This window comes from Hemicordylus capensis, chromosome 3 (genome assembly GCF_027244095.1).
Source record: "Hemicordylus capensis ecotype Gifberg chromosome 3, rHemCap1.1.pri, whole genome shotgun sequence".
Lineage (NCBI taxonomy): Eukaryota > Metazoa > Chordata > Lepidosauria > Squamata > Cordylidae > Hemicordylus > Hemicordylus capensis.
Genome location: NC_069659.1, coordinates 287,040,750 through 287,057,681, shown reverse-complemented (window position 1 = coordinate 287,057,681; position 16,932 = coordinate 287,040,750). Strand labels below are relative to the sequence as shown.

At 47.0% G+C, this 16,932-nt stretch overlaps 1 protein-coding gene across 4 annotated transcripts in view; it reads left to right on the top strand.

Annotated features, from left to right (window-relative positions):
- Positions 1–16,932, top strand: part of SLIT1 (slit guidance ligand 1) — a 178,975-nt gene that overhangs the window by 129,071 nt on the left and 32,972 nt on the right. For all 4 annotated transcript variants that reach the window (XM_053310010.1, XM_053310009.1, XM_053310011.1 and 1 more), the window contains 8 exons: positions 5,377–5,448; positions 6,118–6,261; positions 6,716–6,879; positions 7,654–7,677; positions 10,607–10,751; positions 13,176–13,250; positions 13,844–13,987; positions 14,157–14,300. In XM_053310010.1, the coding sequence (XP_053165985.1) occupies positions 5,377–5,448; positions 6,118–6,261; positions 6,716–6,879; positions 7,654–7,677; positions 10,607–10,751; positions 13,176–13,250; positions 13,844–13,987; positions 14,157–14,300 (912 nt within the window). The remainder of the gene's footprint in view (positions 1–5,376; positions 5,449–6,117; positions 6,262–6,715; positions 6,880–7,653; positions 7,678–10,606; positions 10,752–13,175; positions 13,251–13,843; positions 13,988–14,156; positions 14,301–16,932) is intronic.

Genomic DNA, 16,932 nt, shown 5'->3' with positions numbered 1-16,932 from the left:
TAGAGGCAGTGACTCTGTGTAGTGATCTGCCTTCCCTCCCCCTAAAGAGTTAACTGGAAGTGAACCCTGTCCTGACTGACAAGCTATTGAGCTCTAGGGCTCAGCCAGTCAGCACACCAGGTGGGTGGGACCTAGAGAGCTGTTGGCAGGAAGAAGGGACTCCTTTACAGAGACAGTAATACAAGTGTGGCAAGTACCAGCAGGGCATAGAAAGCCTATACAGCTGGTGAATAAACTTCATGGTCTTACGGAGGCAGCATTAAACATGTTTCAGGTGCCCCCACTGACGCACCAGTGGTGGCTTTACTGTCCAGTGCAATACTCCCTAGTGATGGATTGAGATCCCTCGGCGACCCTAATGAAAAGAAAATTGAGGCTAAAATAAAGAAAGGGCATGAGGCGACTTCATTAGCTATCCACACATCCTCAGCAGCATCTATCATGGCTAGGGCATTGCTGCTCTGGGTGGACGTGTTACTCCAGTCGCCCCCATCAGATATTACATGCCAAAGACATACTTTATTCAAGATTCAAAAGGCACCAGCCTTTATAGCTGATTCCACGCTGGATTCAAGTTGCTATACATCCCGTTCTGCTGCCTCCATGGTGGTAGCTAGGGGTGTGCACGGAACCGGCTAGCCCGGTTCGGTTTGAGTGCGAGCTTCACTCGAACCTGACCAGGTCAGTTCAGTCTGGCCTCTATTGAACCCCCTCCAAGTTCGGTTTGGTCGGGGGTGGGGGCAGTCCGCAATTTTTTTTTAAAGAATTAAATATATTTTTTTTAGTACCTGGGTGTGCGTGTGTCTGTGAAGATTCCCCCTCCCCCTGCCGGCCTTGTTTATCACCGCCATGGCCTGTAAAAACCTTCCTTTTTGGCCCATTCAGGCCTCTGTAAAATGGCACGGCTGCCATTTTGTCTGCCGCCACGCATGCTCAAATGGCCTCTGCGAGGCCCTGGGCCATGCCCGGTTCGACTCCGAACCCCCAAACCAAACCATCGAACCATGAACCCCCGAACCAGTTTGCATATCCCTAGTGGTAGCCAGGCACTTGCTGTGGCTCAAACACTGGCAAGTAAACCCTGCATCGTGCAATAACCTAGCTGCAGTACCTTACACAAAGGACAAAAAGATGGCACTTGCTCCCCGCATGGATGACAGGAGCCCCCCACGCAAGTCCTTCTAGTCCTATCCATTTCATTCCTCCTTTAGGCAATGGGACAGGGATCATAGGCCACAACATTCCTTTTGGAACAAGCAGCACACCACTAACAGACACCCAATCAACTTAGTCAGGTCTTTGGGTCACAATCCAAACCCAGACAGTCCTCCTGACTCCCCATGACTGGGCGTGGGAGCCCGACTTCTTCCATGCCTGGGAGTCCAACATGTCAGACAACTGGGTCTTAAACACCATACAACACAACTACAAAATAGAACTGACTGCCCTTCCCAATGACTGCTTTCTATCAATGCCAAGGTCATCCACAAGTCTACTTCACTTGGGGGTGATAATAGACACTTCTCAAGACTGCCTTATTCTACCACTGGGACACATCCAGACCCTCACCTCACTGATACAACACATTTCAACCTCCAAGAAGGTTCCACTTCTTCTCACATCAGCAAAACCTCTGGATCTGATTGTGTCATCCATGGATGCAGTACCCTGGGCGTGTTTCCACCTCCATGCCCTTCAATGGTTTCTCCTACCTTACCAGAACCAAATAGCACAATTCCAGAAGACTAAGGTCAGGATCTCTCCACAAGTCCTGTATTCGTTCCGATGGTGGACTCAACAGTCCCATTTCTCCCAGGACAATGTCTTCTTAGATCCACTGAAGATCATAGTGACTACTGATGCCAGTTTGTCAGGATGGGAGGCATACTGCCTCCCAGGAACAATGGTCCGCTCAGGAAAGGAGCCACAGCATAAATTGACTGGAGCTCAGGGCTATTGGGCTTGCACTATTAGCATTCTAGCCACTTTTCCAGAACTGCAATGTCCTGTCACAGCCAAGGATCATGAGAACTGTCAAGGAAGCACTAGATCATAATCCCTACACCTCGAGGCTATCCTGCTTCTTCAGTGGGTGGAGTTGCACCTAGCATCACTGATTGCGCACCATGTGAGTGGGTCCTTGAACACACAAGCAGACTGGCTCAGCTGGACAGAAATCCACCTGGCGGAATGGAGCTTACACCAGAGGCTCTGAAAGCCTGACATATGCCCTGGGCCATCGTCAACTGGACCTTTTCACCTCACTGACCAACTCATAACTCGCAAGGTTCTTCTCCCAATTCTCCTGCGATGGCATAGAGGTAGTGAACACTCTGTCCACTCCTGACCCAAGGAGCCGCTCTATGCCTTTCCACCAATTCCGATTCTCAGCCACCTACTCCGCAGGCTCCAGCTACTCGGAGCCCAAGTGATTCTCGTGTCACCACACTGGCCATGTCACCCATGGTTCGCAGACATGCTACATCTATCAGTAGTGGGGCCCTGGTTCTTCCCAATATCACTGGACGTCCTTCTGCAGGGTCCAGTTCTACATCTCAACCCAGCATGGTTCAGGCTTGCCACATAGCAACTGAACAGAACATCTTGACATGCAGGTGTGTTCCAAAATTCCTGAACACCATCTTTGCCAATAGGAGGGATTCCACAGACCAGATCTACCAAACCACATGGCTGGTCTTCCTCCACTAGTGTTGACATTGTAGCCTGGCAGCTGAGTGCTGTGGACTACCAGAGTTGTTCCTCTTCTGGTTGGACATGGGCCTATGGTCTAACACTCTTAAATGACAAGTGGTGGCATGAGCATCTCACCTGCATCTCAAATGCTTTTGAGGGGCGCTACACTCAAGTTGCCACCAGTTGTACATAGATTTCCTTCATGGGACTTAAATAAGGTGTTGCACGTCCTTCATACTGCTCCCTTTGAACCAGTATGTTTGATATCGCTACACTTCCTTTTGTTCAAATTGGCTTTTCTAGTGGCCATCACCTCGGCCAGATGCGAATCCAAGCTGAGAGTTCTGTCAGTGGATCCAAATACATTGGCATACCTGTGACCTCCTCTCAAGATCCTGACACACTCTACTAGTTCAGCAGCTACTTCTGCTGCCTTCTCTACTAATGCACCACTGGCAGAAATCTGCAGGACAGCCCCATGGACCTCTCCATCTACCTTCACTATATAAGCTTGATCTGCATTGCTCCTCTCAAGCTGCATTTGGCAGAAGGGTCCTGCAACAGGTTCTTCCACCCCTGTGGATTCTGACGCTCCCACCTGGGGTTCTCAGCTGTGGCACGTCCCATGGAGATGTCCTCATCCAACAGCAGAGAAAGAAGCATTGGCTACTCATCACAAAGGCTTCTTCTTGCTGCTGGATTTGAGGACATCTTGACCCAACCATCTGGGCATCTGCATCTACTGTTCTGTGTTTTGTCCTATCCTCACATTTTATCTCTCTCTGTATCTTGTCTTGGCTGATCAGAACTGGGAGGGGTTTCCCTTCTCTGGCCTTATAAAGCCTCTAGCTAATTAACAAGGCCTGCCCTCTGAAGCACATGGGAAGGTTAACCCACGGAGGTGTCCTCAAATCCAGCAGCAAGAAGAAGCCTTCACGGTGAGTAACCAATGCTCCTTTCTCTTAGCCCCCTTGCCACAGAGCAGTGGAACATTTGCCATGGCAAGATGGTGTGTCGAGGATGTAGAAGCTGCTTACATGTGTTGTGATTGGGGAGAGGGTCATTTTGGTTGTGACACTTTGTTCATAGAATACTCTGTATAGGGAGATTTGCCTGGTGCCTACTTTGATATATCGCCTCAGACTTTACAGATGCAGGCTTTTAAAAGTGTTCAACTTTTCTTCTCTTGTTTTTCATCTCTGCTGAACTGGGTGAATCAATCTAATCAAATCTTTATTATGGTCTGTGACCAGCAGATTAGAGGAATTTAGCCCTTTATGAAATGACAAAGTACAATACACATAACAACAAGGTTTCAGTATTAGTATTACAGAGCATCATTCCAACCCCTCTCAGCAATGTTAATCTAAAATATAAAAGTACTCTACATTACATCTAAATAGTATATCTCTCTACAATTATCCATTTACAAGTTAACACTGGTAAAAGTTGATGTTCACACCTAAGAATTGGGTGAATCATCTACTGCTCTGCTGCTTTTGTGTTTTAACTGTATTTTAAATTGTTTTAAAACTTTGGTTAGTTAAGGAAGCCACTTTGAGAATGGAAACCTTGAAGGGCAGGTTACAAATGATCCAAATACGTAATATTGCCACATGTGGTGTATGTAGAGTTGACAACGTTCCCCTGCCCAAATAAGGGACACCAGGCAGGGCCTATGTGGGAGTAATTAGGAGCCTGAGCAGTGTTCCCTCTAACAGGGATTCCCAGGTGTTGTTGACTACAGCTCCCAAAATCCCCAAGCAAAAGCCATTATAGCTGAAGATTCTGGGAGTTGTAGTCAATAACATCTGGGAATCTCTCTTAGAGAGAACATTGAGCCTGGGTGCTGTATGTGTTTTTACCACTTTCAACTTAAACTGTGGTATAAGTTATAACTTTGACCACTTCGCCTCTGCTTATTCCATGGTTAGCCAAACTGGGTGTGATGTAGTTTTGTTTTCTAGAAAGAGAAGCATTGTTATCCAGTAAAAATAGGTTTCAGACATGAGCAGTATCTAATAGTAATTGCTTGCATGGTTTTCATGATCCTGATACCTGGATAATACTAAGTTAGCCAGTCACTGATGGCTGTTAATGTTAATATCCCCAATATGGGACTGTTGGCAACCTTAACCCTGCAGCCCATCAGAACCACAGAGTACTCTGATAGGGAGGGAGAAGGGAAAGGAGATAGAGCCAGGGCTGTACTTAGAGAGCCCTGGTGGGGTGCGGGGCCTGGGGCAAATCAGCCAGTGTGGGGCCTCCTTCCAGTTAATTCTAATGGGGGTTAAAAGAGTGGGGCCCGGGGCAGTCGCCCTGCTTGCTATGCCCCAAGAACAGCCCTGGTTGGAGCTCATTAATTATTTCATTGTTAGTGAAAATTTAATTATTTCATTATTAGTGAAAATAACTAGTTTGATCTGAGCCATAGGCTCTTTCCATTAGATGAAAATAAGGGATGATGGCAACCCATAAGGGACAGACAATTTGGGGCTGAAATAAGGGATGTCCTTGCTAATAAGGGACTGTTGGTAACCCTAGGCATGTATGTCAACTGTGTTTGTGAAGAGTGGGCCTAAGGCTGGTGGTTAAACCAAGACAGCCGCTTGTGCCGAGGCCCTGTGAGGAGATCACCAAGAGACTGTACTTATCCATGGACTGATGTTCTTTCTTTTCCAGAGTCTTGTATGGAAACAAGATCACTGAGCTGCCCAAAGGGGTGTTCGGGGGCCTGTATGCACTGCAACTACTGTAAGCACAAGTGAGAGGGAGAGCTAGAGGGCCCTTTGGCCATGATCACTGCAGGGGGCTATTGGCAGTGTGGCAACTTTGATCCAGATTTCAGCGGCCCCAGACCACTCCTCGGGTTCCTAGAAACCTTTAGCGTAACCATAGAGAAACCTCAGAACCAACAAAACAGACCTTTATCTCTCTTCTGGAAGCTGTAGCTCCCCCTACTGCTTAGCAGCCTTTTCCCTGCCCTCCATCTCCCACATAGCCTGCCCCACGTCCACCTCCACCTCCCTTTCCCTGCTCCACAGTTGTCACCATCCCCTCTCCAGCATTAGCCTCCACTTCCCTCCTCATGTAGCTGTAGCTTTTCTCCCCGCTCGGGCTGCACAGCCCCAGGTGAAAGCCTAGATAGATCTATCCACCTCTGACTGGGGAAGGAATGGGAATGGTGAATGTCTTTTTCTCCCTATCTGTCCTCAAAAGTATGCTCATTCCTGGTGGGCATTTCATTCTCTCCCTTGTAACTAGGTCTGGGTTGTGCTAGTAAATGGTTGGGTGGTACTTGGGTGGGCTCCAGGTAATCCCTTGCTGTGAGTGCTGGCCGTGAATTTTGTTATGTACTATATCCACCACCATCACCACACACATACACACACTGCTATGGTGTGACGTGCTCCCTCACTCCAGGCTCCTGAATGCCAACAAGATTAACTGCATCCGGGCAGATGCCTTTGCTGATCTGCAGAACCTGTCGCTGCTCTCGCTCTATGACAACAAGATCCAGACCCTGGCCAAGGGCACCTTTGCCACCCTGCGTGCCATCCAGACCCTGTGAGTGCTGCCTTATTTGGGGACGTGTTCAGGGGAGGGGGCAGGGTTCTGTGGGAGGAAGGCAGAGGACGTCCTTTGAGGGTTAGGGTCCCAAGGGGAAGGGGTGCCAGGTTGTGGAGAGAGGGCAGGAGATGACCATAAGGTCAGAGCTCTACAAGGAGAGCAAGATGCCTCACAAGGCCATGGTTTTAAACCATGCCATCTCAATGGGAAGACAGTGTGTCCTAGAGGGTAGAGACTGGTCCATGTCCATGGGCAGAACTCAACATCCTGGCATTCAAGTGAGGTCATAAGGAAATGGGCCACTTTGCCTGCAGGGTGCCTAAGGGAGCATTCAGCCTTATTCCAACAGGAAACACTATCATGGCCACAAGAGGTTGTTCCAGTATCAGCTAGCAACACTCAGATTCCTGAGTGGGTGTGCTCAGCAGCTCCTGTTTCTCCCCCACTGCAGCCATCTGGCCCAGAACCCGTTTATCTGCGACTGCAACCTCAAGTGGCTGGCGGACTTCTTGCGTGCCAATCCTATCGAGACAAGTGGCGCTCGCTGTGCCAGCCCCCGCCGCCTGGCCAACAAGCGCATTGGACAGATCAAGAGCAAGAAATTCCGCTGCTCCCGTATGCATTCCTTTCTGTTATGGGGCTACTTCTTTTATTTCTTTTGCACCAGACCACAAGATAGTGGCTCCTCTCCAGCCACAGACTTAGCCCAGATTTCACACACACACACACACACACACACACACACACACACACAAACACACACACACACACACACACACACACACACACACACACACACACACACACACACACACCCCACCAGTTTAAGCTATCTGTGCCCAGGAAATTGGAAGGAAACCGGGCATGCATAAGCAGTAAGGCAGCCTCCAGCCCCCATTGTGGCAAAGGGGAAGGAAAAAGCATTTAGCGAAGGACTTAATCTGCAACAGAACCATCACACCCTATTCTGTACTCAAACCACAAAGTTGGATTTGTCCACCTAAAAAAGATTGACCCTTTTTTAAACTGAAAGGCCAAAGTGTGTTAATTCCACCCTCCAACCCCTGCCCCCATTAATGTTTATGACAGAAAGCATGTGCCTGTTTTTCTTCAGGTATTCAGGAGCTGAAACAGAATCCCAGAGTTTTAGATGTGGAATGGACCTTGGAGGTCTCCTAAGCCAGCCCCCTGCTCAGAGCAGGCAGCTATATATATGCTTTCCCTTCTTTATGTGTGCATCTGGAGTGAAATAGGTGATGCCACTGCCTTTCATGCATTGCAGCGTACGCACTTGTTCTGATAGGGCTGAAAAAGTAGTGAATGGCATGCCTTTAGTATCTCAGGTTTGACACCTATAGATTAACACTGTTTGCACATTTCTGTTCACAGCCAAAGAGCAGTATTTCATTCCAGGTAAGCAGGCAAACTTAAGTGTGTGAGTGTGCTGCTAGAGTTTGCATGCAGGTTTTTATGATGTTCTTCCAATAATGGCAGCAGGATTGCAAAATTAAGCTGATTTTGAATGGTTTACATTAAACCTAGTAGTGCTTGTAGCACTGTGTCCTTACACAGGCCAGATTCAGCGAGTCTCTCTCTTTGGCCTGATCTTCCTCCACTGCGGCAGCATTGGCATTCCTTAAATTTTGAAAGGAGCTCTGAATGAATTTTTTGTTGGGCTTCTGAAAAGCTGGCAGGAGGAATTTTGAAACATTTGACTTGTGATGTAAATGTTTAGAGGACCTTATATCTTTATTTATGTGTCACCTTGACACCATTGCTTCTGGCCCACTGGATATATTCATACTTTATTTTTTTATTTTATTTAAAATATTTCTATACTGCCCCAAATGTGCATCTCTTTAATTAACAATTAAGATCATTTAAAAGATTAAAAACATTTAAAACCTAGTATTAAAATTAAAACTATAAATCTAATTAAAAGCCTGGGTGAATAGGTGTGTCTTCAGTGCCTTTTAAAAAGTTGCCAGAGATGGGGAGACTCCTATTTCAACAGGGAGCACATTCCAAAGTCTAGGGGCTGCAATGGAGAAGGCCCGTCCCTGAGTAGCCGCCAGATGAGTTGGCAGCAGCCGTGGATGAACCTCTCCAGATGATCTTAGCAGGTGGTGGGGCTCATGGTGAAGAAGACGTTCTCTTAAATACCCATGGTCTAAGCTGTTAGCTCATACCCCATCCTTTTGCAGGGCAGGATCAGGCAATATATGGAAAACAGATTACCAGAGAGACTGAAACTCATGGTGGAGAGTGGGGGGAAATCTGATAGAACAGGGAATAAAATGTGGATCTCTGGAATTCGTTTCAGACCCTTCTTGCCTCACTAGTACCACAAGTATCCTTCTTAGGATGTGGAGATCTCCTGCACTCGTGCAGGCCCATTCCCTTCCTTTCTGAAGTGCCTGTTTGTATCCATAGTATAGTCTTGGTCTTGTAATGCACTACAGGCAAAATCTGGGGTCAAAATAAAATTATGCATGGTGAAACTGGATGAGGAGAAAATGCTCTTTCTCTCATAGCACTAGTATTCAGGGACACCCATGAAATTGTTTGGATTAAACAAAAGAAAGCATTTCTTCATACAGTGTATATTTAATATATGAAATTCATTGCCACAAAATGTGTTAATGGCTTTAAACGATGGGTTAGGCAAATTGATAGAGGGACCAGCACTTTATATTTTGCCCAGAAACATACCAGCAGCCACGCAACTGTTTAAGAATGGGCATGATGTCCCTCCAAGTTACCCTGGAGACCAATCTGGCTGCTGCATTTTGGACTAACTCCAAACTATGTACAAAGGCAGCCCTACATAGAGCACGTTGCAGTAGTCTAGCCTGGAGGTTACCAGCAGATGCACCACTGTTCTGAGGTTTTTCTCTTCAAGGGACAGGCAACTATAGTGCATACTACAGTATCTTAAATGGAAAAGTATTTGGTCATTTTTTTCCCTTTTGCTAATCAGAAGTATCAAGAACATACTGCCTTGCTAGACTGTGTTTGCAGTTCAGAAGCAACAGAAAATAGCCAACTACAATAGCCAACTATTTGTTCATCCAGGCTTTTGAATAGATTTATAGTTTTTTATTCTTAATGTTGGGTTTTAAATGATGTTAATGTTAATGAATTTAATATTTTAAAGATTTTAATTGTAAACCACCCAGAGACGCAAGTTTGGGGTGATATATGGGGTGAAATATGTTAATCAATCAATCAATCAATCAATTAATTAATCAGTGGTTAACTAAATGAAACCTCCATGTTTAGGGGCAGTGTACCTTTGAATGCCTGTTGTTGTTGTTGTTGTTGTTATTTTACATTTATATCCCGCTCTTCCTCCAAGGAGCCCAGAGCGGTGTACTACATACTAGAGTTTCTCCTCACAACAACCCTGTGAAGTAGGTTAGGCTGAGAGAGAAGTGACTGGCCCAGAGTCACCCAGCTAGTATCATGGCTGAATGGGGATTTGAACTTGGGTCTCCCCGGTCCTAGTCCAGCACTCTAACCACTATACCATGCTACAGGGAGCAATGAGTTGATATGGCTGTTACCTTTTTGCTTAGTTTGAGAGCTTCCCGCAAAAAAATCTAGCTAGCCACTACATGAAGCAGGATACTGTCTGGATCAGGGCTGCACAACTTCAGCCCCCCGGCAAATGCTGGACTACAACTCCCATCATTCCTGACTGTTGACCACTGTGGCTAGGGAAGATGGAGGTTGTAGTTCAGCAACAGCTATAGGGCTGAAGTTATGCAGCCTAGGTTTAGATAGCCTTTGGTCTGATCCAGCAGGGATTTTTATGACGAGGAAAGGAAATTTGGATTCCCCCAGATGATCCTTGCTATTTATTTAATTATTTATTTAACTTTTTTTTATACCGCCCAAAACACAAGTTCTCTGGGCGGCTTACAAAACAATAAAAACAACCAATAAAAAGATTAACACATTCTAACAATTAAAATTTAAAAGTTATTACAAAAACTATTAAAACAAAATTAAAACACAATTAAAACAATATCTAATTAAAAGCCTGGGTGAACAAATGTGTCTTGACTGCCCTTTTAAAAGTTGTAAGAGATATGGAGGCTCTTATTTCAGCAGGAAATGTGTTCCAAAACCTCCTTGTTATCTGATTCTGTGTGGAGGGAGGTTCACTTGGCTATTGCATGATGTAGAGCTGAGGGTACTGCGTAATACCTAGTGGAGAGTACCCCTCTTCCCTCTCAGAATGTACTTCTGCAGCAGCACCCGTTGTCAGACATTGTGGACACAGACACACCCATGCACATACCCTCTCACTGTGGGTGATGCTGTATCTTCTGGACAGGTACAGAGGATTACCAGTTGAACAGCGAATGCCACAGTGATGTGGTCTGCCCACCCAAGTGCCGCTGTGAAGCCAACGTAGTTGAATGTTCCAACCTAAAACTGACGAAGATCCCAGAGCGTCTCCCACAGGCCACGGCTGAACTGTAAGGATAGCTTTGCTTTGTTCTTATGTAAAAACCTTACTACTTCACCATCCGCACCGCCTGTTCTTTCTTTCTGCAGCTTCCCTGTGGCTTATTTTTCATAAGCACAAATACCAAGGCTGCTTCCGATGACGGGCAGCATCCAGACTAATGTTATCCTTACATTAGAATGTTTTGCTTCTGCAAATGTTCATCTCCAGTCTTCACCTTCCCTCTGCTGCTCCCAGTGCCTCCTGGAAATATCTCTTAGTGGGCCGGTGGCCCCTCAGGGTAATTCATCAGGGACAGCAGAGGGAGTGGGGGGAATCAGTGATGAAAATCCTTGTATGATGAGCACAATGTTTTAACGCAAGAGCAACATTAGTCTGGATGCTATATGCAAGCTACTGCTTCTCCAAATCAGTAGCCTCCCTTTGGTGTTGCTTTGAAGAGCAGAGAATTCCAGGATGGGTTAGACACACGTCCATACAGGTGGACCTCGGTTTTTGTGGGGTTTCATTCTCAATTATCGCGGATAGCAATACCATGAATACCAGGTAATTGAAGTTAGGTTAGGGGATTAACAGGGGTTAGGTTCCTGGAGGCCTGAAAATCTTTCCAAAAAATGGGCAGTTAACAAAAAGTAAAGTGCCCCACTGTGCTCCATGCCCCTCCAGCAGTCCAGCTATGCCCCCCCCAAATTTTGCCATTATTCCATTGTTTTCCACAGAAAAAAAGGGTTGGTTTTTTGTTTTTTTGTTTAACTGAAAGATCTGCAAAATGGCTCCCACTCTCAAAAAGGCAGCCAGAAATGACCTCTGAGGTCATTTCTGGCCACCCCCAACCCATAGATTTAACCCTTTTTTCAAACCCCCCCCCTTTTTTTTTTGCTCTTTTCTCACATATGGTGAGGTCAGGTGTCAGTTTCCTGACCACGGATACCCTAAACCGCAGATATTGCATCCATGAGTAACAAGGGAATGCTGTATGGACTGTACTATTTTAAAAGTTCACTGTGTGCTCAGTCTTAAGTGTAAATTCTATGAAAGTCACAGTTATCCTGAGGTAAAAACAGGGGTGAAGGCAGAGCCCCTCATTATCCAGCCCCCCCCCAATTTAACTCTCTTCAACCTCCAATCTACCCCTTGATTTGTGATTCAAGGGCTTATTTTTTCATGGCAAATGAATAATGCACAGTGACCAGTTGTCCCTCTCCTCATCGAAAATCCTTGCCTTCTGCATCCATTGCTCATCTTATACATTGAAAAAGCCTGGACTGCTCTGCCCAGTAGCAGCTGTTCCAAATGACTGGGGCCGGGCAGAGAAGAGAGAGAGAACAAGCCACAGGCACAGTGCGTGATGTTCCCATTCTGCCTTGCCCTGGCCGCCTCTCTCTGTCTCTCATCTCACCTTGAGCCCAGTGGGCTGGTAATTCAACCAGTCGGGGATTGGACTTGGCAAGCCAACGGACGGGGAATTCAGTCTCCGAAGGGCAAATCAGCAGCCCATTGCACTTGGAGCAGGGTGAGATAAGAGAAGGAGGTAGTGGGCACAGTGTGTGGAGCAGGAGCACCACACACCATCTGTAGCTCATTTTCTGTTCCCCCCAGCTCATTTGTACTGTCCACCACTGGCTCCAGATAGCTCCTGGGCTTTTCTCATTGCAGCACCTTGCCTTTCTTCACACAGTAGCCAATCTAATTTGTGCCTTATACCATGCTTAACAAGCACCTGCACATCTTCCCCTTTTTAGCAGAGTTGGTCGTGTGGTAGCAACGTGTCACCCTAGCTAAGCAGGGGCTGCCCTGGTTGCATTTGAATGGGAAACTAGAAGTAACATATGAAAGGGAGACTAGAAATAACATATGAAAGGGAGACTAGAAGTGTGAGCACTGTAAGATATTCCCCTCAGGGGATGGAGCCAGAGCGGAAGGTTTCAAGTTCCCTCCCTGGCTTCTCCAAGATAGGGCTGAGAGAGATTCCTGCCTACAACAACCTTGAAGAAGCCGCTGCCAGTCTGTGTAGACAATACTGAGCTAGATGGACCAAGGGTCTGACTCCATATATGGCAGCTTCCTTATGTTCCTACGTAGCAGAGGAAAAGAAGAGGGTGGCTGCTAATCATAGGATAATGCAGAGGAGGAGTGTACCTGAAACAGCCTGCACGTGATGCTTAATTCACCATGCGGGCACTTCACAGAGCACAAAGAAATGACCCTTGCCCTCATCTTGATATTTCCAGAGACTTCCTACTTCAAAGGTTACTTTTCTGGGCTCTGTGTAGGGAAACACAGATTTTGTATTGTTCAAAGTAGAAAAGTGTTTTTTCATAGCTATTAACATACGATTTAGAAAGCTGATCCCAACCTTATCCCAGCACTTATGTATTTATTTATTGCTCAGCCCCTCCCAGGTTTGCAGTCTTTATTTTGCTCTCCTTTCTAGACGCTTGAATAACAATGAAATCTCAGTGCTGGAAGCCACAGGCATTTTCAAGAAGCTCCCGCACTTGAAGAAAATGTGAGTTTGTGGGTGTGGGTCTCTAGTAGCAGCGGAGCAGGGATGTCCAAAAAATAAAGACCCATTTCATGTATCTGTTTTTGTTGCTAAAAGCCTAATTCATGTTGTTAATTCATTCCTTGCAACTGATTTTGAATCATCAGGAAATTTTGTCTACTTCATTAGTTCCACGTTGATTTCAGTAGAGAAGAACCCATTGCATTTCCCCTGACTTTAAATTTGCTGTTTAGCTTAGAGTGGCTTTTAGTTCAACAGCATCCCAAAAGGAGTCAGGTTTTCCTTTTGGATGAGGCAAGCAGAACTGTATCTGGACCCTCAGATATACAAACAAAAAAGGGGGCATTGGAAGAGACTCCTACTTGCACTCACAGGTTCAGGGCTAAAAGCATTTTCATCTTTCAGGGTGGGTTCCAGGGGCAGCTCACTAATTAAGGGGAGTCAAATAAAACAAGTTCACTGGCACTGTTGGAACTAGCACCGCTGTTCTTGTATTTGTATCACCTGTAGTGAAGAGCTGCTTACAGACTGAGATGGAAAAACTCTCCTCCTGCTCTTGTATTCTGCTCCTCACTTCCCACTCCTTGCTTTCCTAGAAACTTGAGCAACAACAAGGTGTCAGAGATTGAGGACGGGGCCTTTGAAGGGGCAGCCTCCGTCAGCGAGTTACACCTGACCGCTAACCAGCTGGAATCTGTACGCAGCGCCATGTTCCGGGGCCTCGATGGGCTGCGGACGCTGTAAGTCACACCTGATTGGAGTGAGGGTGGGAGACCTCCAAGAGATCATGATTGCTGGCTTATCCGTATATGTGAGGAGCCACAGTATGAAGGATGCTGTCGCTGCCCTGGATTGCAAGAGGCAGTTTGTAGACAAGGTTCCTTTCCATTCTCTCTCTTCCCCCTCCAGGATGCTGAGGAACAATCACATCAACTGCATCCACAACGACAGCTTCGCAGGGCTGCGTAATGTGCGCCTTCTCTCCCTGTACGACAACCAGATCGGGACGATTGCGCCTGGCGCATTTGACACACTGCAGTCACTTTCCACTCTGTAAGTCGTGAGGCAGGGAAATGTTCATCAGAACCCCTCTGCACACCTGTCAGTCCTGCCTTCCCTCGGGGGTATCATGCCACTTCCTCAGATTTCTTGCCTTTTCAGTCAAAGCAGCCTCTCTGTGTTTCCAGCTATTTGCTGGGATATTACTGGCAGCAGGAACTGGCCCCCTCCAGGATTAGTGCCGGAATCTTCAGACAGCCTGAAAGTGTTGCTCAGAGGGAGTGAGGCTCTAGCTTGGGCCTATAATTGCACTGCTATTGAACCTGCAGTATTTATGGTACCGCAAAATGGATGGCGGCTGCTGCTTTTAATGAGGATACGGATTTATCTAGTGCACTTGAATTGTTCAAAGTGCTTCACGTACATTACCCCAGTAATCTTTCCAACATCCTTGTTGAACCGATCAGTATTGTTATCCTCACAGTACAGATCGGGTTGCTAAGAGAATGGTAAGGCCACCTACATTTATGACTGAGGCGCGATCTGAACTGGAACTTCCCAGCTCAGTGCTCACCATTTTAGCTGCTGTGTTACACCAGCTCTGCTTTAAAACAGAGTCCATAGCTCAAGGGTGGAGCCCATGCTTTGCATGCAGAAGATGCCAGCGTCAGCCCTTGGCATCTCCTGTTAAAAGAGATCCCAGGATAGCAGAACTAGGGAAGACCTCTTCCTGAGAGCTTCGATAGCTTCTGCCATTTGCTGCAGACAGTACTGAGCCAGATGGCTCAGTTCTGTCTGATTTTTGCAAGGCAATGCCAGTCGAACATGGGCAGCAGGCTTATACTGAGTCAGCCCACTGGTCCATGTCCATCTAGCCTCAGTATTGTCTACATTGACTGGCAGAGGCTCTCCAAAGCTTCAGACAGAAGTCTTTCTCAGCTCTACCTGGAGATGCCAGGGATTGAGCTTGGGTACTTTTGCATGCAGAGTAAATGTTCTACCTCCGAGTTCCAGCCCATATGAGCCACATATGTTCACAAGCATAGATTGAGTTGTGCATTTGCCATATGCTTCTACAAAAGGACATGGGTCTGGTGGGAGCAGCTGAGCCTTGCCTTCCTGCCATCTATTTTAATAGACACCATATAAAGCCAACTCTGTGTCCATCTGGGTTCTTCGACATGGTCTCTTTGCTCAACACGATTGGGCTTTGTGCCTGCGCAGAGACCTCGTCGGAGTCTTTCCAAGCTGGAATCTTTCTCTCTGAAATGGGCAGTAGCCCCCCACCTTCTAGTGCAATATACATGTGTGCTGGGTGTCCTCCTCAGTCTTTCTTCGTCCGCCAACAGATCAGCATCTCCATGAGTTGCTCCAAGCTATCTATCTATATTATAAAAAATCTCATTTTACCTCTTGGTTTGTTTTGTTCCTTCTTTCTCTATTTTAGTTCCGTATTCTCTGCCCTTTCTGTTTGCCTTTTTATTTCCTTCGTGCGCTCCCCCACCCCCCGCTCTCCTTATTCCCCCTTGAGGCCACAGTGCTGAGGCCTTCTCGCCTCTTAGGCCAGTACAGCCACATTCAAATTTAGTGTCCAGTGCAAGGTCAGGCTCCCCTTCACTGATGGACACAGTCACTGCCTGTTTTCCCTCAGCGAGGCACACAAAGCTGCTTACTCGCATTGCTCAGAATTCACTAAGCAAGCTGGAAAAAAGGCCCCCTGCCTTAGGTCTTGGCTTTGGGAACAGGCCTTAAAATCATCACAGTCAGCAGCAAAACCCTCGAGAGATGCAGGCAGCTGCTTGTACTTCCCCACCCAACTTGGGCTTACAGCCCTTCACATCTATCACCCCACTGGGCAACACGGCCGCATCCGCTCCCCAGCAGACCTCCGAGCCCACGGCTCCTAAAATGGCCGCCTTTGTACAGATGGCTTCAGCTTCATCCACTATGAGCTCAGCACCATCTGCTCCCAAACCCTCAGGCTTGACAGTTTCGGCCACCCTTGCAAAAAGAAGAAAAAGAAAAAGCCGCAACAGCCCTTGGAAGGGACTCAACCTCCCACGTGAAAGCTTCCCCCTCAGGAAGCCTCCGCCAAACTTAAGAAAAAAGCACAAAATAACCTCACAGGCTGAAACAGTTACAACAGCTCAGTCCTGCTATCGATCCCGAGAGTCTGGTCCTCGATCTCCAACATGAGGAGGCCGACAACTGCATCGATCCCGATTGCCTCGATCCCGAGGACGACCTTTTTACTGAGGACCCAAATTATGTACACTTGGAGGCAGAGGATGTTGCCTATGAACCTGAGGGTACCTCAGACCTCGAGGTTGGCCAAGAAGGGCACCATTACAAACCCATGCTCGGACTCAAGGAAGAGGACTTTCAACCTGAATTCGAGGCCCTCTATCCAAACCCAACCCATAGGGTCCCAATCTGCACAGGTCCCCCTGGTTTTCATACTGCAGGCCATTGCCAGCCATCTTATATTGAACAATATTACTTCATCTGGAATAAGAGACCAGCTTATCACTCCTACCATCCGGAAGAACCCTCTTACCACCATAGGCAATGGGACCTTTATGATACCAACTGGCAACTTCCCCCTAGAAATTTTCCCCAATGCCAATCCCAGCTGGACCAGTGGGATTATGGAGAGGCCCCAAGGGACTGTTCCCGTTCACCAACA